General features: G+C 39.8%; 1 protein-coding gene across 3 annotated transcripts in view; it reads left to right on the top strand.

Moving 5' to 3' along the window:
- The first annotated feature begins 87 nt into the window (after positions 1 to 87).
- Positions 88 to 23,564, top strand: part of tmem237b (transmembrane protein 237b) — a 43,187-nt gene continuing 19,710 nt past the window's right edge. For 2 of the 3 annotated variants that reach the window (XM_062042842.1, XM_062042858.1), the window contains exons 1-6: positions 88 to 264; positions 353 to 388; positions 21,606 to 21,637; positions 21,712 to 21,725; positions 21,800 to 21,862; positions 21,934 to 22,062. In XM_062042842.1, coding sequence (XP_061898826.1) covers positions 244 to 264; positions 353 to 388; positions 21,606 to 21,637; positions 21,712 to 21,725; positions 21,800 to 21,862; positions 21,934 to 22,062 — 295 coding nt within the window. In that variant the 5' untranslated portion in view covers positions 88 to 243. Of the gene's footprint in view, positions 265 to 352; positions 389 to 21,456; positions 21,513 to 21,605; positions 21,638 to 21,711; positions 21,726 to 21,799; positions 21,863 to 21,933; positions 22,063 to 23,564 lie in introns of those variants that run through there. The other variant, XM_062042849.1, reaches the window with a different exon arrangement.

Raw genomic sequence — 23,564 nt, 5'->3', positions numbered from 1 at the left:
GCTAGTAGTGGCTTTCAGTAGGCCTCTAAGTAAGTTGTTTTGTGTGAGCTTTTATTTTGAAAAGAAAATAGACACTGACTCCGCCCCCTCCCCCGGAAATACATCCGGGTCGTTTTAGACTCTTCAATACCTCTAGTTTACAGGGAATGTAAGTACATAACGCTTTTAAATGTGGTGTGTTTATTCCACAAAAATACTCCCAACACACACTTTTAAATAATAATACAACCACCCAAACGGAATATGGACAACGGCATCTCAAAGGTAACGTTTATATTACGAAGTAGCTGTTAAGGCATGTTAGCATAGTAACTTGTGATTATCTGTAGCTTATAATATGTTTTGTTCATAGAAATTGCAACCCAGGGAGCTGCCGCCTCTACCGCAGGTTAGTATGTGATTACAAAACACCACAACTGTATTAACCGTGTTAAAAACGGCATAAGTACCTTTTTTGTTACAGTATGCGCCAGGGACGTGCACATGATTATAGAGGGGCAGGGGCTCAAAGTCAGAAAAGGGCAGGACATTTTTTTTTGGTCCTTTACACAATATGGAAATTAATGTCAAATTTAATTTGCTAATAGGAAGCTAACTACTTAGCTGTGTGTCCTTTGTAGGTAAAAGTGATTGCCATTTCTTTTATGTCAACAAATTATTGTCATAATGAGTTAATTCACATTATCATAGGCTTGGAAGACATGAAAAGCAACAAAACACTGGTTTATTATTAGGCTATATATTGTTAAAGATAAGCACTTTAATATTGAACATTGAACAGTGCAACATGAACTTTGAAAAAAAATACAAAAATAAATACCGTAATTTCCGGACTATAAGCCGCTACTTTTTCCCCTCGTTCTGGTCCCTGCGGCTTATACAAGGGTGCGGCTTATTTACGGCCTGTTCTTCTCCGACACCGACGAAGAGGATTTCGGTGGTTTTAGTACGCAGGAGGAAGACGATGACACAATGATTAAAGACTGACTTTTCATATACCGGTAGGCTGGTTATTTTGATAACGTACAGGCGAGCACTTTGTATTACTTTGCACCATTGTATTATTTGTACTCTGCACGAATGCTGTTCGCCATGTCAAAGATGTAATAGTTTGATTGAATGATTGAAAGATTTATTGATAATAAATGGGACGCTTTGCGTTCCCAAACAGTCATCTCTGTCCCGACAATCCCCTCCGTGGTAGCAGGAACCCCTATATACTACGCTAATTACACATCAAAACCCTGCGGCTTATAGTCGGGTGCGGCTTATATATGGAGCAATCTGTATTTTCCCCTAAATTTAGCTGGTGCGGCTTATAGTCAGGTGCGGCTTATAGTCCGGAAATTACGGTACCCAAATGGAAAAAACTTCAATGTGAAAATATGTCCTTCTTCCCTTAACTTGATGAAAACACCATCAAGTTGTAACTTATGGTCTTTCTCACTTAATGCTCAGACTAAACAACTGAAACGCAATACAGGGCCAAAAATATGGACCAGGGGCCAGTAGAGGGCTGTAGGATGGAGGCCACCCATACCCAAATATGCTCCTCAATGTAAATTCAGGGCTTCCATGAAATGCTGTGAAATCAGTGCACAATCAGTAGCCAAACCTTCTGGGGGCCTTAAAGCAGCAACCAGCACCTCCAAAACCCTCAAATCTAAACTCCAAATATCCCAGAACAAGCTAGTCAGGTTACTTCTAGACCTCCACCCCAGATCCCACCTCACTCCTACCCACTTCTCCAAAGTGAGCTAGCTCAAGGTGGAGGACAGAGTTAAACAACTTGCACTGAGCCTAGTCTATAAAATCCACTACACCTCCCTGATACCGAAGTACATGTCAAACTACTTCCTTAACGTAAATGACCGCCATAACCACAACACCAGGGGGAGCTCCACTAACCACGTTAAACCCAGATTCCGAACTAACAAAGGTCTTAACTCATTCTCTTTCTATGCCACATCAATGTGGAATGCGCTCCCAACAGGTATAAAAGAAAGGGCATCTCTATCCTCCTTCAAAACCGCAATAAAAGTTCACCTCCAGGCAGCTACAACCCTAAACTAACACCCTCCCCGGATTGCTAATAATCAAATGTAAACAATCAAATGCAGATACTTTTTCTTATGCCTTCTGATCTCTCTTTCTCTCTCTCTCTCTCTCTCTCTCTCTCTCTCTCTATGTCCACTACTTGCTGTCCATATCCTACCCCCCTCCACACCCCTAATTGTAAATAATGTAAATAATTCAATGTGATTATCTTGTGTGATGACTGTATTATGATGATAGTATATATGATAGTATATATCTGTATCATGAATCAATTTAAGTGGACCCCGACTTAAACAAGTTGAAAAACGTATTGGGGTGTTACCATTTAGTGGTCAATTGTACGGAATATGTACTTCACTGTGCAGCCTACTAATAAAAGTCTCAATCAATCAAAAATCAATGAAAAACCTTCTGGGGGCCATGTCCCTGTAGATGTTGATCACATCATTGTGATTTATGACTACGTCTTTTTCAATTTCTCTACTGTGAGAGAAATGTGATCCGCCGTAAACACAGTGCATTTTATTTAGAAAATTAACCCGGTGTTTTATTTTCAGGCATGTGATTTTTCCGTCTAAAGTCGGAATTCCGTCTTTTTTTAATCTCGGGGAAAAAAAAAAATTATCTCCCGTTTTTCCGTTTTTTTCCCCGACCCTAAATCAAGATTCGAGACGTAGTTTATATTACGCCGTAGTTGATTGGTCGATATGTTCCTTGTGACCAATCAGGACATCTGTTATGAATGATGACGTTAATAACGTCATCATTCATAATGGTTATTACCGCCATTTTCCATATGTAAACGATGTCGGTTCTCGAGAGAAAGGACGCTTTACGAGTAAAAGAAATTGATAAACATGTCAAAAATAAGTTTGGATGGGACTGGATGGAAAGGGAAATCACTGATACTGTTGGGAAGAAGGAAGTTACGACTTTGTTCGGTGATTTTATTCGGAAAATCGATCGTCCCGGAAAGGTTTTGTGCACGTGGTGTCATGATAATATTGACTATGGATCACCAGGTTTCAAGGCTTTGGAAGTACATGCGAAACGCCAAAAACATTTGAAACAACTTGAAGCAAGGAAAACAAACTTTTCACTATCTGGTACTTTTGGATGTCAACCGAAAGTGACATGGAGAGGAAAGATCCACCCACTTCAGTTGCAGACAGGGTTGTTAATAATGAGGTAAGCTAAAAAATATTTGCTTGCGAAATACACATGTTTGTTTTAAATATTAACCAATTATTGCTTTGCGAAATATAAATGGGTTTTTCTAAAAATAAAAAGCCACGTGAAAATATATTATGAAATTACAGAAATTCCGTCAGTCTTCCCCAGGGCAGCTGTGGCTACGAAAGTAGCTTACCACCACCAGGTGTGAATGAATGATGGGTTTTTAACATGTAAAGCGACTTTGAGTACTTAGAAAAGCGCTATATAAATACCAGGTATTATTATTATTATTATTAAAGAGTCGCATTATTGATTCCAGTTAACAATTTATTTGAAATAAATTTGCATATAATACTATTTTGTAATATTAAGTTCTTATGTAGTCTCTTGAAACTTTTGTCAGTGGTGTAACAATCTTGAAGGTCAATATTTTCACACTTGTTTCATGCAATATGTCAGTGTCCTCACATTATTATTATTTCCTATTGTCAAATATGAGTAAACAATACTAAACATGTTTAATTATTTTCATAAATTTATATCCTATTTTGGCGAAAAGAATGAAATGTTTACATTTGGTATTTTGTTATATTTATCCAAAAATCCAAAAAAGAAGCTACAAAAGCAGAGACCAAAAGGAAAATGCAGGCTGCTCAGAAATTTGCAAGGAAGGCTCATGTTAGGGCTCTCCGAGAAAGCTAATGTGTGAAGTGAACTGAAGTAATGTGGTAATACTGTAAATAAAGTGTAGATAATATCACTGATCAATGTGACACCTGTGGATGTGAAATGAACACAAGATGTAAATATTAGTGACTAAATACTGTTGGGACTGAACCATACAGTGATCCATTAGGATCATTGGGTTATGTATGTTCTATTAATGATGTTTTCATGTCTTTAAACACTAAAATATTTTCTTCAAATGGTGCTGTCTTTGTTAATTTTGGTTAAATTGGTGAAAAACCAGGAGCTTCGGGGGGGCGTTGCCCCCCTTGTCCCCCCACCAGGGCACTGGACCTTCGTCCCCCAGACCCCCGGAAATTTTTTCAGTCTTTTTCATTGTGGTCGAATCACATGCCTGTATTTTGTACACTACTTCCTGTCCCGCGCGATCCGCTCTGCTCTGTGCGGAATTGATGTGCCGTGCTCAATTGATGCGCCGTGCTCCGATGTCCGGCAAAAACAGAAGCTGACACATTGAATAATAGAATAATACAGCGTTTTTCTGCAATATTACCCATATTAGATGCTGAATAAGTGGACGGCGACTAGACCATAACTCACAGCTTCAAGTTGCTCCACTGTCACGTCTCCTCAGGGGCGCAGTTGGCTCTCTCTCCTCTCACTTACTCACTCACTCGCCCTCTCTCTCTCTCTCTCTCTGGCGGAAGCGGCAGGCTCAAACAACCCGGTATTACAAGAAAATGTGGAGTTTTTGTACCGCTGTTTTTTGTTTTTTACGTCCCTGACAGGAATTTATTAGTGTTGTTTAAAGAAAAAAAAAAGAAAAAAAACACAGACAGAGGGCACTTTTTAAGACGAGGCAAAAAAGGGCAGGGGCTCAAGCACCCATAGGCCCCTATGTGTGCACGTGCCTGGTACACTGTAACAAAAAAAAAGAAAGTTGAGAAAACGCAAATTTTCAAGGCAACATGATGCAACAAGATTTTTGCGTTTTCTCAACTTTTGACTACTGCTAAATAGTGAAATATGATTTGCAAATGTTGGACTAATTATAGTTTTCAAGTTAGTCAGACTCAGAAATAAGGTTTCACTATGTTTAACTACCAAAACAGTGTCTGGCCAGCAGTAGTCAAAAGTTGAGAAAACGCAAAAATCTTGTTGCATCATGTTGCCTTGAAAATTTGCGTTTTGTCAACTTTTTTTTTTTACAGTGTATGCGCACTTCCGTATTTGCGTGACGTCAGACAGATATCACTAGTGACGTCACGCCCCTCTGACCAAGCTAGTAGGGGCAAAGTGCCAGCAGTGTGTTGCAGAGGGCACGTACACCAAGACAAGAATGCATGTACATTGTGCAGCATATGCTTGCAAAATACGCAACAAGGACACAGAGGATAACATTTAGATCAGGGGTCACCGACCTTTTTGAAAGCAAGAGCTACTTCTTGGGTAGTGATTAATGCGAAGGGCTACCAGTTTGATACACCCTTAGATAAATTGCCAGAAATAGCCAATTTGCTCAATTTACCTTTAACTCTATGTTATTATTAATAATTAATGATATTTACACTTAATTGAACGGTTTAAAAGAGGAGAAAACACGAAAAAAATGACATTTAAATTCTGAAACATAGTTTATCTTCAATTTCGACTCTTTAAAATTCAAAATTCAAACCGAAAAAAAGGAGACAAAAACTAGCTAATTCAAATCTTTTTGAAAAAATTTAAAAAATAATTTATGGAACATCATTAGTAATTTTTCCTGATTAAGATTAATTTTAGAATTTTGATGACATGTTTTAAATAGGTTAAAATCCAATCTACACTTTGTTAGAATATATAACAAATTGGACCAAGCTATATTTCTAACAAAGACAAATCATTATTTCTTCTAGATTTTCCAGAACAAAAATTTTAAAAGAAATTCAAAAGATTTTGAAATAAGATTTAAATTTGATTCTACAGATTTTCTAGATTTGCCAGAATAATTTTTTTGAATTTTAATCATAATAAGTTTGAAGAAATATTTCACAAATATTCTTCGTCGAAAAAAAAAGAAGCTAAAATGAAGAATTAAATTAAAATTTATTTATTATTCCTTACAATAAAAAAAATAAATTTACTTGAACATTGACGCCGCCTTCCGCCAGATTGTAGCTGAGATAGGCTCCAGCGCCCCCTGTAACCCCAAAGGGAATAAGCGGTAGAAAATGGATGGATGGATGGATTGATTTAAATTGTCAGGAAAGAAGAGGAAGGAATTTAAAAGGTAAAAAGGTATATCTGTCTAAAAATCCTAAAATCATTTTTAGGGTTGTATTTTTTCTCTAAAATTGTCTTTCTGAAAGTTATAAGAAGCAAAGTAAAAAAAAATGAATGAATTTATTTAAACAAGTGAAGACGAAGTCTTTAAAATATTTTCTTGGATTTTCAAATTCTATTTGAGTTTTGTCTCTCTTAGAATTAAAAATGTCGGGCAAAGCGAGACCAGCTTGCTAGTAAATAAATAAAATTTAAAAAATAGAGGCAGCTCACTGGTAAGTGCTGCTATTTGAGCTATTTTTAGAACAGGCCAGCGGGCTACTCATCTGGTCCTTATGGGCTACCTGGTGCCCGCAGGCACCGCGTTGGTGACCCCTGGTCTATATTGATATATAATGTAGGAACCAGAAATGTTAATAACAGAAAGAAACAACCCTTTTGTGTGAATGAGTGTAAATGGGGGAGGGAGGTTTTTTGGGTTGGTGCACTAATTAGGGTCCGCACAGGACCATTGTCAAAGGGAGTCCTTTTGCAATGGGACGAAAGGACACTATTGAATTTGTAAGGTTTTATTATTAATCTTTATTAGGGTCCGCACAGGACCTTTTCAAAAGGAATCCCAAAGGGAGTCCTTTTGCAATGGGACGAAAGGACCCTATTGAATTTGTAAGGTTTTATTATTATTCTTTATTATTAGGGTCCGCATGTACCCTGTAAAAAGGACTCCCCCAGGGAGTCCTTTGTACTGGTTACAAAGGAACCTATTGAATTTGTAATGTTTATTATTATTATTATTATTATTAGGGTCCGCATGTACCCTGTAAAAAGGACTCCCCCAGGGAGTCCTTTGTACTGGTTACAAAGGAACCTATTGAATTTGTAATGTTTATTATTATTATTATTATTATTAGGGTCCGCATGTACCCTGTAAAAAGGACTCCCCCAGGGAGTCCTTTGTACTGGTTACAAAGGAACCTATTGAATTTGTAATGTTTATTATTATTATTATTATTATTATTATTATTATACCGGCCGCCTCTTCGAACAGCAATTTGACCCACTTAACATGCTCCAAAACTCACCAAATTTGACACACAAGTCAGAACCTGCGAAAATTGCTTGTTAATAACAAAACCAAACCCCAAAAATAAAAATTGCGCTCTAGCGCCCCCTAGGAAAAAAAAAAAAAAAACTGCCTGTAACTCCCACTAGGAAGGTCGTAGAGACATGAAACAAAAACCTGTATGTAGGTCTGCTAAAGACCTACAACTCATAATTTTACATCGTCGGGCGAAAACCAACAGGAAGTTGGCAATTTCCCCTTCAAGACAAAAATGTACTAAAAACACTGTTTTTTACGTCTTTGACCTCTAATTTGACCCCCTTAAAATACTTCAAAACTCACCAAACTTCTCTCACACATCGGGACTGGTAGAAATTGCGATCTCAAAAAATAACCGAACCCCGAAAATCAAAATTGTGCCCTTGAGCAATTTTTACATAAAACTGAGAAAAAACTGCTTTTTAGAGGAAAACTCAGACAAAACTGCTTATAACTTCCGGTAGGAACGTCGTAGAGACATGAAACAAATACCTCTATGTAGGTCTTGTCTAGACCTACATTTCATAGATTGACATCCTTCAGCGAAAATCAACAGGAAGTTTGTAATCTCCATTTCAAAACAACATTTTTGTACCAAACGGTCACCAAACATCAAACATTATCTCCTCTGAGCGCGTTTGTCGTTTCGGCTTCAAACTGCTACAGGAGAGAGATTGAACCCTTCTGATTAAAAGATGCGTACGGATAATGATTAAGTGCTACCGTTTTGATTTTACGAGCCTTCAAAGACCCGCAGCACTAAAGTTGCTACGGTGCCAAAAATGACAACGAAACTGCGATTAGACCTTCTTTGGCCTCAATACACACAATAGCCTATAATGACAATGTGAAATGGATCCGCTGCTGTGATTTTACGCACCTTCAAAGAAAACAACCACTGTGCCGCAGCACCTAGGAAAAAAACACAGACACAACTTCCTCTAACTCCCAGTACCAATATCGTAGAGACACGAAACAAAAACCTCTATGTAGGTCTCACTCAGGACTACCACTGGACTAAAGTATTGGACACCTAGGACTAGCACCTGCCAGAAGGCGGACCCGACCAATGCTGCTTGCAGCTTTAATTAGGGTCCGCACAGGACCTTTTCAAAAGGAATCCCAAAGGGAGTCCTTTTGCAATGGGACGAAAGGACCCTATTGAATTTGTAAGGTTTTATTATTATTATTATTATTATTCTTTATTATTATTCTTCCGCAGCTTTGCGCACTACTGCGCCCCCCTTAACATGCTTCAAAACTCACCAAATTTGACGAACACATTCAAACTCGGGAACACTAGACTTTAGTTAAAAAACCAAACCCAAAAAAACACAATTGCTCTCTAGCGCCCCCTAGGAAGAAAACTGCCTCTAACTCCCACTAGGAATGTCGTAGAGACATGAAACAAAAACCTGTATGTAGGTCTCGCCTAGACCTACTTTTCATCAATTAATTTTTTCGGGCTAAAATCTACAGGAAGTTGGCTATTTCCCCTTCAAGACAAAAAATGACTAAAAACACTCATTTTTGAATTTTGACCTCTAATTTGACCCCCTTAAAATACTTCAAAACTCACCAAACTTCTCACACACATCGGGAATGGTGGAAACTGCGATCTAAAAAAAAAACCGAACCCCAAAACTCAAAATTGTGCTCTACATAATTTTTGGAAAAAACTGACAAAAAACTGCTCCTCAGAGGAACACTCTGACAAAACTGCTTGTAACTTCCGGTAGGAACGTCGTAGAGACATGAAAAAAATTCCTCTACGTAGGTCTCATTTAGACCTACATTTCATACATTGACACCCTTCAGCAAAAATCAACAGGAAGTTTGTTATCTCCATTTCAAAACAACATTTTTGTACCAAACGGTCACCAAACATCAAACATTATCTCCTCTGAGCGCGTTTGTCGTTTCGGCTTCAAACTGCTACAGGAGAGAGATTGAACCCTTCTGATTAAACCGTCCGAACGGATAATGATTAAGTGCTACCGTTTTGATTTTACGCGCCTTCAAAGACCCGCAGCACTGATGCTGCTACGGTGCCAAAAATGACAACGAAACTGCGATTAGACCTTCTTTGGCCTCAATACACACAATAGCCTATAACACATATGTCAGAGTCAAGGCCCGCGGGCCATATCCGGCCCGCGAGAAGGTTTTTTACGGCCCTTGGGATGATCTTGATTTATTATTAGAACCGGCCCGCAGACCGCAGATCTTTTTTTTTTTTTTTTTTTTTTTTTTTTTTTTTTTTAGACCGCAGATCTTTTACACGCACCAAGCGGATGCCGGTCCAAGGTTCCGAAAGGGGGCGAGCGGCCCGCCGGGACGCGCCTGCCGGCCGAAGGGCTGCAGCCCGGCCGTCAGTCGCGGAGCCCGCCGTGCCACGCGCGCCAAGGGGGCGGGCCGAAACCCGGCCCCGAGGCCCTGAGACTTCTGCTTTGTTTCCCCAAACCGCGCGTCACCGCCGGGCCCGCACCACCGTCGGGCTGCAGCCCGAGCGTCGGTGGCGGAACCCGTCATGTGCCGCGCGCGCCAAGCGGAGCGGGGGGGTCAAGCGGGCCGAAACCCGCAGGCCACGCCCTCACCACGAGGTTCTGAGACTTCTGCGTTTGACCCCTACGCGCGGCCCGTCGGGACGCGCCCGCCGTCAAGCCACGAGGGCCAGCCGTCGGGTCGCGGAGCCCGCCGTGCCACGCGCGCCAAGGGGCGGGCCGAAACCAGCGGGGGGTTTCGGGCACCCAACTCGCCTCCCTCCCACGGAGGGAGGAGGGGGGTTTAATGTGAACATTACTGTGCAATCACATATTTAGAGTTTTTACTCAATTCAAGTTTAAAAGTTAAAGTTTAATATTTGTTTTCACTGCATGTTACTTCTCCTTAAACAAAGTGTTGTTTTTGATTTATAGATTTTTGCACTTTATTTTATTGTATTTCAATTTAGTTATATTTAAAAAATATTTCAGTTGAGTGGATGATAGAAAATTGCTATTATTGTTTTTTTCTTTGAAGTAAATTTAGCCCACTTTTGCTAAAATAGAAAATATAGGCTACTGATGGTGCCTTGAATACCGGTTTCTTTCATTTAATGTTCATGTTATGGGGATTTTTATATAAAGGAAATTTGTCTTTTGTGTCTGTTGAAAATTAAAGATTACTGACAGAGCCATAAGAAAATATTGCTTTATTTATCTGATCATATTGGAATATATTTGTTAGGTTTTCAGTAGGTTCAATTAGGTTCACTAGACTATATGCGTCATTTAAAAATTTTTCAATGAACATTCGAACAGTCCGGCCCTCGGCTTGTAGCTAAATTTTTTATTTGGCCCTCCGTCCATTTGACTTTGACACCCCTGGCCTATAATGACAATGTGAAATGGATCCGCTGCTGTGATTTTACGCACCTTCAAAGAAAACAACCACTGTGCCGCAGCACCTAGGAAAAAAACACAGACACAACTTCCTCTAACTCCCAGTACCAATATCGTAGAGACACGAAACAAAAACCTCTATGTAGGTCTCACTCAGGACTACCACTGGACTAAAGTATTGGACACCTAGGACTAGCACCTGCCAGAAGGCGGACCCGACCAATGCTGCTTGCAGCTTTAATTAGGGTCCGCACAGGACCTTTTCAAAAGGAATCCCAAAGGGAGTCCTTTTGCAATGGGACGAAAGGACCCTATTGAAATTGTAAGGTTTTATTAGGGTCCGCCCTGTACCCTGTACAAAGGACTCCCCCAGGGAGTCCTTTGTACTGGTTACAAAGGAACCTATTGTATTTGTAAGGTTTTATTATTATTCTTTCTTTTTTCTTCCGCAGCTTTGCGCACTACTACGCCCCCCTTAACATGCTTCAAAACTCACCAAATTTTTTACACACATCCAAAAAGTGTGCCAGCAGACTTTAGTCAAAAAACCAAACCCAAAAAAATACACTTGCTCTCTAGCGCCCCCTAGGTAGAAAACTGCCTATAACTCCCACTAGGAAGGTCGTAGAGACATGAAACCAAAACCTGTATGTAGGTCTCAGTTAGACCTACAATTCATAATTTCACTTCTTCGGGCGAAAACCAACAGGAAGTTGGCAATTTCCCCTTCAAGACAAAAAATGACTAAAAACACTCATTTTTGATTTTTGACCTCTAATTTGACCCCCTTAAAATACTTCAAAACTCACCAAACTTCTCACACACATTGGGACTGGTGGAAACTGTGATCTAAAAAAAAAACCGAATCCCAAAACTCAAAATTGTGCTCTACATAATTTTTGAAAAAAAAAGAGAAAAAACTGCTCCTCAGAGAAAAACTCTGACAAAACTGCTTGTAACTTCCGGTAGGAACGTCGTAGAGACATGAAACAAATACCTCTATGTAGGTCTTGTCTAGACCTACATTTCATAGATTGACATCCTTCAGCGAAAATCAACAGGAAGTTTGTAATCTCCATTTCAAAACTACATTTTTGTACCAAACGGTCACCAAACATCAAACATTATCTCCTCTGAGCGCGTTTGTCGTTTCGGCTTCAAACTGCTACAGGAGAGAGATTGAACCCTTCTGATTAAAAGTTGACGAAAGAGTGGTGATTAGTGCTACCGTTTTGATTTTACGCGCCTTCAAAGACCCGCAGCACTAAAGTTGCTACGGTGCCAAAAATGACAACGAAACTGCGATTAGACCTTCTTTGGCCTCAATACACACAATAGCCTATAATGACAATGTGAACTCAGACACAACTTCCTCTAACTCCCAGTACCAATATCGTAGAGACACGAAACAAAAACCTCTATGTAGGTCTCACTCAGGACTACCACTGGACTAAAGTATTGGACACCTAGGACTAGCACCTGCCAGAAGGCGGACCCGACCAATGCTGCTTGCAGCTTTAATTATTATTATTATTATTATTATTTTACCGACCCCACAAAGAACGCTAATTTGACCCACTTAACATGCTCCAAAACTCACCAAATTTGACCCACAAGTCAGAACCTGCGAAAAATTCAACAAAATAACAAAACCAAACCCCAAACATAAAAATTGAGCTCTAGCGCCCCCTAGGAAAAAAAAAAAACAAACTGCCTGTAACTCCCACTAGGAAGGTCGTAGAGACATGAAACAAAAACCTGTATGTAGGACATACTTAGACCTACATTTCATAATTTTACATCCTCGGGCAAAAACCAACAGGAAGTTGGCAATTTCCCCTTCAAGACAAATTTGTACTAAAAAAACACGTTTTTGCCTCTTTGACCTCTAATTTGACCCCCTTAAAATACTTCAAAACTCACCAAACTTCTCACACACATCGGGACTGGTGGAAACTGTGATCTAAAAAAAAAACCGAATCCCAAAACTCAAAATTGTGCTCTACATAATTTTTGGAAAAAAAAGAGAAAAAACTGCTCCTCAGAGGAAAACTCTGACAAAACTGCTTGTAACTTCCGGTACGAACGTCGTAGAGACATGAAAAAAATACCTCTACGTAGGTCTCATTTAGACCTACATTTCATACATTGACACCCTTCAGCAAAAATCAACAGGAAGTTTGTTATCTCCATTTCAAAACAACATTTTTGTACCAAACGGTCACCAAACATCAAACATTATCTCCTCTGAGCGCGTTTGTCGTTTCGGCTTCAAACTGCTACAGGAGAGAGATTGAACCCTTCTGATTAAAAGTTCTATACGGATTTTTATTTAGTGCTACCGTTTTGATTTTACGAGCCTTCAAAGACCCGCAGCACTAAAGTTGCTACGGTGCCAAAAATGACAACGAAAATGCAATTAGACCTTCTTTGGCCTCAATACACACAATAGCCTATAATGACAATGTGAACTCAGACACAACTTCCTCTAACTCCCAGTACCAATATCGTAGAGACACGAAACAAAAACCTCTATGTAGGTCTCACTCAGGACTACCACTGGACTAAAATATTGGACACCTAGGACTAGCACCGGCCAAAAGGCGGACCCGACCAATGCTGCTTGCAGCTTTAATTATTATTATTATTCCGCAGCTTTGCGCACTACTTAGACCCCCTTAACATACTTCAAAACTCACCAAATTTTTTACACACATCCAAAAAGTGTGCCAGCAGACTTTAATATAAAAACCTAACCCCAAAACACAAAATTGAGCTCTAGCGCCCCCTAGGAAAAAAAAAAAACAGACTGCCTGTAACTCCCACTAGGAAGGTCGTAGAGACATGAAACAAAAACCTGTATGTAGGTCTGCTCTAGACCTACAACTCATAATGACACATTCTCGGGCGAAAATCAACAGGAAATTGGCAATTTACCTTTTTTGACAAAAATGTACTAAAAACACTGTTTTTTACATCTTTGACCTCTAATTTGACCCCCTTAAAATACTTCAAAACTCACCAAACTTCGCACACACATTGGGACTGGTAGAAATTGCGATCTCAAAAAAAAACCGAACCCCGAAACTCAAAATTGTGCTCTAGAGCAATTTTTTAATAAAACAGAGAAAAAACTGCTTTTTAGAGGAAAACTCAGACAAAACTGCTTGTAACTTCCGGTAGGAACGTCGTAGAGACATGAAAAAAATACCTCTACGTAGGTCTCATTTAGACCTACATTTCATACATTGACACCCTTCAGCAAAAATCAACAGGAAGTTTGTTATCTCCATTTCAAAACAACATTTTTGTACCAAACGGTCACCAAACATCAAACATTATCTCCTCTGAGCGCGTTTGTCGTTTCGGCTTCAAACTGCTACAGGAGAGAGATTGAACCCTTCTGATTAAAAGTTCTATACGGATTTTTATTTAGTGCTACCGTTTTGATTTTACGAGCCTTCAAAGACCCGCAGCACTGATGCTGCTACGGTGCCAAAAATGACAACGAAACTGCGATTAGACCTTCTTTGGCCTCAATACACACAATAGCCTATAATGACAATGTGAACTCAGACACAACTTCCTCTAACTCCCAGTACCAATATCGTAGAGACACGAAACAAAAACCTCTATGTAGGTCTCACTCAGGACTACCTCTGGACAAAAGTATTGGATACCTAGGACTAGCACCTGCCAGAAGGCGGACCCGACCAATGCTGCTTGCAGCTTTAATTATTCTTCTTTCTTCCGCACCGTCGCGCACTACTTTGCCCCCCTTAACATGCTTCAAAACTCACCAAATTTTTTACACACATCCAAACTCGGGTACAGCACACTTTAATATAAAAACCTAACCCCAAAACACAAAATTGAGCTCTAGCGCCCCCTAGGAAAAAAAAAAAACAGATTGCCTGTAACTCCCACTAGGAAGGTCGTAGAGACATGAAACAAAAACCTGTATGTAGGTCTGCTCTAGACCTACAACTCATAATGACACATTGTCGGGCGAAAATCAACAGGGAGTTGGCAATTTCCCATTTTATACAAAAATGTACTAAAAACACTGCTTTTTACGTCTTTGACCTCTAATTTGACCCCCTTAAAATACTTCAAAACTCACCAAAATTCGCACACACATCGGGACTGGTAGAAATTGCGCTCTCAAAAAATAACCGAACCCTGAAACTCAAAATTGTGCTCTACAGCAATTTTTTTATAAAACTGACAAAAAACTGCTCCTCAGAGGAAAACTCAGACAAAACTGCTTATAACTTCCGGTAGGAACGTCGTAGAGACATGAAAAAAATACCTCTACGTAGGTCTCATTTAGACCTACATTTCATACATTGACACCCTTCAGCAAAAATCAACAGGAAGTTTGTTATCTCCATTTCAAAACAACATTTTTGTACCAAACGGTCACCAAACATCAAACATTATCTCCTCTGAGCGCGTTTGTCGTTTCGGCTTCAAACTGCTACAGGAGAGAGATTGAACCCTTCTGATTAAAAGTTCTATACGGATTTTTATTTAGTGCTACCGTTTTGATTTTACGAGCCTTCAAAGACCCGCAGCACTAAAGTTGCTACGGTGCCAAAAATGACAACGAAACTGCGATTAGACCTTCTTTGGCCTCAATACACACAATAGCCTATAATGACAATGTGAACTCAGACACAACTTCCTCTAACTCCCAGTACCAATATCGTAGAGACACGAAACAAAAACCTCTATGTAGGTCTCACTCAGGACTACCACTGGACAAAAGTATTGGACACCTAGGACTAGCACCTGCCAGAAGGCGGACCCGACCAATGCTGCTTGCAGCTTTAATTATTATTATTCTTCCGCACCGTTGCGCACTACTTTGCCCCCCTTAACATGCTTCAAAAGTCACCACATTTTTTACACACATACAAACACGGGTACAGCACATTTTTAGTCAAAAAACCAAACCCCAAAAATCAAAATTGCGCTCTAGCGCCCCCTAGGAAAAAACAAAAACAAACTGCCTGTAACTCCCACTAGGAAGGTCGTAGAGACATGAAACAAAAACCTGTATGTAGGTCTCACTTAGACCTACAACTCATAATGACACATCCTCGGGCAAAAACCAACAGGAAGGTGGCAATTTCCCATTTAAGACAAAAATGTACTAAAAACACTCATTTTTGCCTCTTTGAGCTGTAATTTCACCCCCTTAAAATACTTCAAAACTCACCAAAATTCTCACACACATCGGGACTGGTGGAAATTGCGATCTAAAAAAAAAACCAAACCCCAAAACTCAAAATTGCTCTCTAGCGCTCTAGCGCAATTTTTGAATAAAACAGAGACAAAACTGCTTCTCAGAGGAAAACTCAGACAAAACTGCTTGTAACTTCTGATAGAAACGTCTTAGAGACATGAAACAAATACCTCTATGTAGGTCTCACCTAGACCTACATTTCTTAGATTGACATCCTTCAGCAAAAATCAACAGGAAGTTTGCTATCCCTCCTTCAAAACAACATTTTTGTTAAAACCGGTCACCAAACATCAAACATTATCTCCTCCGAGCGCGTTTGTCGTTTCGGCTTCAAGCCGCTACAGGAGAGAGATTGAACCCTTCTGATTAAAAGTTGCCGACGGCGTTTTATTTAGTGCTACCGTTTTGATTTTACGAGCCTTCAAAGACCCGCAGCACTAAAGTTGCTCCGCTGCTGTTGTTTTAAGATGGCTGCTTAAAAGCAGAAAGCCCCAGCGTGAGCACAGAACGCAGAGAAGGTAGGTACACTACACAACTTCCTCTAACTCCCAGTACGAATATCGTAGAGACACGAAACAAAAACCTCTATGTAGGTCTCACTCAGGACTACCACTGGACAAAAGTATTGGGACACCTAGGACTAGCACCTGCCAAAATGCGGACCCAACCAACGCTGCTTGCAGCTTTAATTGTAAGTGTATCTTGTGTTTTTTATGTTGGTTTAATTAAAACAAATATATATATATATATTTTTTAATTTCTTGTGCGGCCCGGTGGTTGGGGACCAGTGTTTTAGAGGACGCGAGAAGAGAGAGTGGAATAATAATTAAATGGTTGATTTGTATAGGCTAGTAAGGTAAAGTTTTGTACCTGACAAGTTGATGAAGGCTGCAGAAGCAAGGTAGCCGAAACTTGTCAGGTACAAAACTTTACCTTACTAGCCTATATAAATCAACCATTTACTTATACACACCAGTAGGCTAAATGAACCTCTTCAATAGAGTGGAATAATGTTGCGGTAGAGATCGGAATGAGTAAGAAAAACACTAAAGGCAAAACACAAATGTTCAGAACTACAAATGAACCTTTCTTCTGTTAATTGTTTTTGTTGTTTAATATGCCACCGACGAGACTGAGCCGCTTAAGAGTCTATAGAAGGCGCTAAATACTTGCTAAATATAGCGAGAAACTCGCTAAGTTGGCAACACTGATCCCTCCTGCTCCGTCTTCTTAAGAGCTAGTTTCATAGAATGATCAGGTAGTAGTACATCTATTTGTGGACAACCACATTTTTTTTGTCAAAGCTTGCCAGAAATAAATCGACTTATAGAAAACACCGAACATGTTAGTCTCTCCCAAGTTGTCAACTGCAAAAGTGCCCACTTGTTGCACTCAACACACCCCGTAAGTCACAGGTGTCATACTAAAGGACAGTTCTGGCTCGCGAAAGCCTGGAAAAAATGGGTTTTGATTAGAGATGTCCGATAATGGCTTTTTGCCGATATCCGATATTCCGATATTGTCCAACTCTTTAATTACCGATACCGATATCAACCGATACCGATACTGATATATACAGTTGTGGAATTAACACATTATTATGCCTAATTTGGACAACCAGGTATGGTGAAGATAAGGTCCTTTTTTTTTTTTAATTAATCAAATAAAATAAGATAAATCAATTAAAAACATTTTCTTGAATAACCAAGAAAGTAAAACAATATAAAATCAGTTACATAGAAACTAGTAATTAATGAAAATGAGTAAAATTAACTGTTAAAGGTTAGTACTATTAGTGGAGCAGCAGCACGCACAATCATGTGTGCTTACGGACTGTATCCCTTGCAGACTGTATTGATATATATTGATATATAATGTAGGAAGCAGAATATTGATAACAGAAAGAAACAACCCTTTTGTGTGAATGAGTGTAAATGGGGGAGGGAGGTTTTTTGGGTTGGTGCACTAATTGTAAGTGTATCTTGTGTTTTTTATGTGGATTTAATAAAAAAAAAAAAAAAACGATACCGATAATAAAAAAAACGATACCGATAATTTCCGATATTACATTTTAAAGCATTTATCGGCCGATAATATCGTCCGGCCGATATTATCGGACATCTCTAGTTTTGATAAAATATTTATTTTATTTTATTTTTTTACTAATGCATTCGTTCTCTCAATTTTGGCAGGAAAACAAATGCATATTTTAAACTTTAAAAATATCTGATCATGCCAATTACATTGCTATATACTGTATTGTAAAACTATTTTTGTGAGATAAAAACAAATAGGTAAATATCTGCTTGTCACCTTTATTTATGGTTTTATGTTATACATAAAAAAAAATCTAATAATCAAATGCGTATGCATTTTGATTAATCATGATTAATCACAGGTTATTACCCGCATGCATAATGTCATTTCATTTTTAAAAAGCAGCCCTCTGAAAGCAGCCATTACTGCGATGTGGCCCTCATGGAAATGCCAGCGATGGAGCCTAACCACCCTCAATCATTGCCGTCTGGGCTGTTCAGTGGAAGGGGAGGGACTCACTGGAGTGGTTGGGATTCATAATGAAAAAGAGAGAGAAAGAGGAAGTGGATAAACTCAAGTGCAGAACAACTATTTAGGACCAGAGGTGGGTAGTAACGCGCTACATTTAGTCCGTTACATCTACTTGAGTAACTTTTGGGATAAATTGTACTTCTAAGAGTAGTTTTAATGCAACATACTTTTACTTTTACTTGAGTATATTTATAAAGAAGAAACACTACTTTTACTACGCTCCATTTATCTACATTCAGCTCGCTACTCGCTACTGATTTTTATCCATCTGTTAATGCACGCTTTGTTTGTTTTGGTTTGTCAGACAGACCTTCAAAGTAGGATCTATCGCATGCCTGCGTTTCACCAATCAAATGCAGTCACTGGTGACGTTTGACTCCGTTTCACCAATCAAATGCAGTCACTGGTGACGTTTGGCTCCGTTTCACCAATCAGATGCAGTCACTGGTGACGTTGGACTCCCGTTTCACCAATCAAATGCAGTCACTGGTGACATTTGACTCCGTTTCACTAATCAAATGCAGTCACTGGTGACGTTTGACTCCGTTTCACCAATCAAATGCAGTCACTGGTGACGTTTGACTCCGTTTCACCAATCAAATGCAGTCACTGGTGACGTTTGACTCCGTTTCACCAATCAAATGCAGTCACTGGTGACGTTTGACTCTGTTTCACCAATCAAATACAGTCACTGGTGACGTTTGACTCCGTTTCACCAATCAAATACAGTCACTGGTGACGTTTGACTCCATTTCACCAATCAAATGCAGTCACTGGTGGCGTTTGACTCCGTTTCACCAATCAAATGCAATCACTGGTGACGTTTGACTCCGTTTCACCAATCAAATGCAGTCACTGGTGACGTTTCACTCCCTTTCACCAATCAAATGCAGTCACTGGTGACGTTTGACTCCGTTTCACCAATCAAATACGATCACTGGTGACGTTTGACTCCGTTTCACCAATCAAATGTAGTCACTGGTGGCGTTTGACTCCGTTTCATCAATCAGATGCAGTCACTGGTGACGTTGGACTCCGTTTCACCAATCAAATGCAGTCACTGGTGACGTTTGACTCCGTTTCACCAATCAAATGCAGTCACTGGTGACGTTTGACTCCGTTTCACCAATCAAATGCAGTCACTGGTGACGTTTGACTCCGTTTCACCAATCAAATGCAGTCACTGGTGACGTTTGACTCCGTTTCACCAATCAAATGCAGTCACTGGTGACATTTGACTCCGTTTCACTAATCAAATGCAGTCACTGGTGACGTTTGACTCCGTTTCACCAATCAAATGCAGTCACTGGTGACGTTTGACTCCGTTTCACCAATCAAATGCAGTCACTGGTGACGTTTGACTCCGTTTCACCAATCAAATGCAGTCACTGGTGACGTTTGACTCTGTTTCACCAATCAAATACAGTCACTGGTGACGTTTGACTCCGTTTCACCAATCAAATACAGTCACTGGTGACGTTTGACTCCATTTCACCAATCAAATGCAGTCACTGGTGGCGTTTGACTCCGTTTCACCAATCAAATGCAATCACTGGTGACGTTTGACTCCGTTTCACCAATCAAATGCAGTCACTGGTGACGTTTCACTCCCCTTCACCAATCAAATGCAGTCACTGGTGACGTTTGACTCCGTTTCACCAATCAAATACGATCACTGGTGACGTTTGACTCCGTTTCACCAATCAAATGTAGTCACTGGTGGCGTTTGACTCCGTTTCATCAATCAGATGCAGTCACTGGTGACGTTGGACTCCGTTTCACCAATCAAATGCAGTCACTGGTGACGTTTGACTCCGTTTCACCAATCAAATGCAGTCACTGGTGACGTTTGACTCCGTTTCACCAATCAAATGCAGTCACTGGTGACGTTTGACTCCGTTTCACCAATCAAATGCAGTCACTGGTGACGTTTGACTCCGTTTCACCAATCAAATACAGTCACTGGTGACGTTTGACTCCGTTTCACCAATCAAACAGAGCCAGGCGGTCACATGATTAACTGCACATACAGTTTTAGCGGCAAACGACAACAAGCTTAAGCTTACATGAACTCAACGTCAAATTTGAGGAAGCACATGGCGGTAAGTAACGTTAGTAGATATTTTGGCTGTCACCGTAGGCTGATGTTAGCTTCCCTGCTATGAATCACTGTCAAATGTACATCGTGTGGGGACATTTATTAACGCACTGCAGCCTCATAGACAGACACACACACACACACGCACAGTCGCACACACACTCAAACATGCATACAAACACCAATCAGAAGTGCACATTGTGTTCTCAGGTGCAGCCCACACCTATCAGTTTATGGTTTGCGTAAAGGCTAACTTGTTATTTTCCTTCGTAATCTCTGCTTACTGAGCCTATGGTGCTGTTAAGTCATTGTGGCTCAATTTGCCTTCATTTTTTTTAATGTTAATGTATTATTATTTAATATATATTATTGTTTTAGTTGCTTAAGAGATATTCCTGGCTCTGAATTTGCTCATTGCTATTTTTATGTTTTTGTGCATTATTTGTTGCCGTCATCATTAAAGGAACAGGTTACTCATCAGTTACTCAGTACTTGAGTAGTTTTTTCACAACATACTTCTTACTTTTAAGTAAATATTTGGGTGACTACTCCTTACTTTTACTTGAGTAATAAATCTCTAAAGTAACAGTGCTCTTACTTGAGTACAATTTCTGGCTACTCTACCCACCTCTGGTGATAACTTATACATAATTATTCTAACAGTACTGATGAAAGTTTTCAATTTGAGAAACGGCAAATGTGTTTTTGCAGCACCCTAAGAAAGACCCCCACCACCACCCCAGCTCTCGTACTAGTCGTTGTTTCACGGTACACTTCCAGTAGTAGAGAGTTTGACCTCTGCCCTGAGTAATCCGTACTCCTGGCAGATGCTGACCACAGACTTAGCAGAGGATTTAGCAAGCAGGTTAAGTTCAGCTTCACTCCACCCTCGCTTGATTCTTGAATGGAATGGCCAGAAAGACAGCGGTGAAGTTCCTTGCTCGTGTTCTCCTGTGCTGCACAATAATGATGGTTGTTGTTTTAAGTGCACCTAATGTGTCCTTCCCTCTCTTTCTGTAGCGAGGACAAAGGGCTCTTCCCACTGTGCCAAGGTAGGCAAATAGATATTCTTTCCATGACCTGGTCAACCATGCTGCTCTTCTTCCCTTACATGTGGACACTGAAGTGAGGACATGGCTGGTGAGTGAGGACCTCTCTGGGGGAAAAATGGACACTTTGTTTGTTAGCGTGACTCAAGTTTGCATATGTGCCAGATGTGCCGAAACAGAAGAAGAAGAGAGTGAAAAAGGAAGTCACCGAAGCAGACGACACAGATGGTGAGCGGAGTCCTCACATCTCGTGTGAAATGTATCTGCTCTCTTCTCATGTCGTCACGCATGCTTTTCAGAGCAGGCAATGCAGATGGAAGGCCTTGGCAGCAGGAGGACTTCTGCAGTTGAAGAAAATGTGTCCCTGGAAACAACTACCGATGCTCCTCCTCAAAGGAAGAAGAAGAAGAAGAAGGTCTCGTCTTTAGGTAGAGTCAAATCAGAACGAATACAAGATTTACAAGCTTAATTAGTGCTTTGATGGAGCTTTTATCACTCAAACCAACCATTGATAATAATAAATAATATATATATATATATATAATATATCCATCCATTTTCTACCGCTTATTCCCTTCGGGGTCGCAGGGGGCGCTGGAGCCTATCTCAGCTACAATCGGGCAGAAGGCGGGGTCCTGGACAAGTCGCCACCTAATCGCAGGGCCAACACAGATAGACAGACAACATTCACACTCACATTCACACACTAGGGCCCATTTAGTGTATATAATATATGATACATATATATATATATATATATATATATATATATATATATATATATATATATATATATATATATATATATATATATATTTATATATATGTATATATATATATATATATATATATATATATATATATATATATATAATAGGGGTGTAACGGTACGTGTATTTGTATTGAACCGTTTCGGTACGGGGGTTTCGGTTCGGTGCAGAGGTGTACCGAACGAGTTTCCACACGGACATATTAAGTAGCGTACTGCACGTTGTGTAAACAATACTCAAAATGCCTGACATTTGAGGCATTTAAGAAACCCCGCCCTGACCGTTCCGCAAAAGAGGACATGTCCGGTGAAAAGAGGACGTATGGTCAGTCTATCCTAGCCCGTTAGCTGCTAGCATGCTAGCAAAAGAGGACATGTCTGGTGAAACCGATCGCTGCTAGCATGCTAGCAGCTAATGGGCTAGGATAGACTGACCATACGTCCTCTTTTCACCGGACATGTCCTCTTTTGCGGAGCAGTCAGGGCGGAGTTTCTTAAATGCCTCAAATGTCAGGCATTTTGAGTTAGGGTTGCGTGTATTTTCAATGTACGTTCAGGGTTAGGAAGGGGTTAAAAACAAAACAAATTGTGAAGGTGCACAGCAGCATTGGTGAGGGAGGGGCAGAGACAGAGAGAGAGAGAGAGAGAGAGTTATGATAAACGCGCATGCGTCGCCAGGCTCTGCTTTTTATCCATAGATTTATCACATTTTATTTTTTATTATCTATAGTAGGGGTGTCAAAAGTGTGCCCCGGAGGCCATTTGCGGCCCACAGCTAATGTTTTAAAGGCCCACGGCACATTCTAAAAATACTATTCAAATAAACAAAAACATAACAAAAGTGAAATAAAAAAGCTTAAAGGTTAAATGTAATTTAGAAAAAGTTGCAATGTTGACTAATAAAACAAAGCTGTTTTTTTTTTCTTTCAAACTGTCATTGCTCAAAACATAATATTGAATCAAAATCAATGTTATTATGAATTATTGACCTATCCAAGGTTCTCATTACTTCACATCAAATATTACACTAAGAAAAATATTTTTGGTGGAATATTTTGCAAATTTGGTAAATAAATAAACCAAAAATTTATATTTTGTTGTTTTCTTACTGTACCGAAAATGAACTGAACCGTGACCTCTAAACCGAGGTACGTACCGAAC

Source organism: Entelurus aequoreus, linkage group LG01 (genome assembly GCF_033978785.1).
Source record: "Entelurus aequoreus isolate RoL-2023_Sb linkage group LG01, RoL_Eaeq_v1.1, whole genome shotgun sequence".
Classification (NCBI taxonomy): Eukaryota; Metazoa; Chordata; class Actinopteri; order Syngnathiformes; family Syngnathidae; genus Entelurus; species Entelurus aequoreus.
Note: the sequence above shows the minus strand (reverse complement) of the source record. Positions and strands in the feature narration are given on the sequence as shown.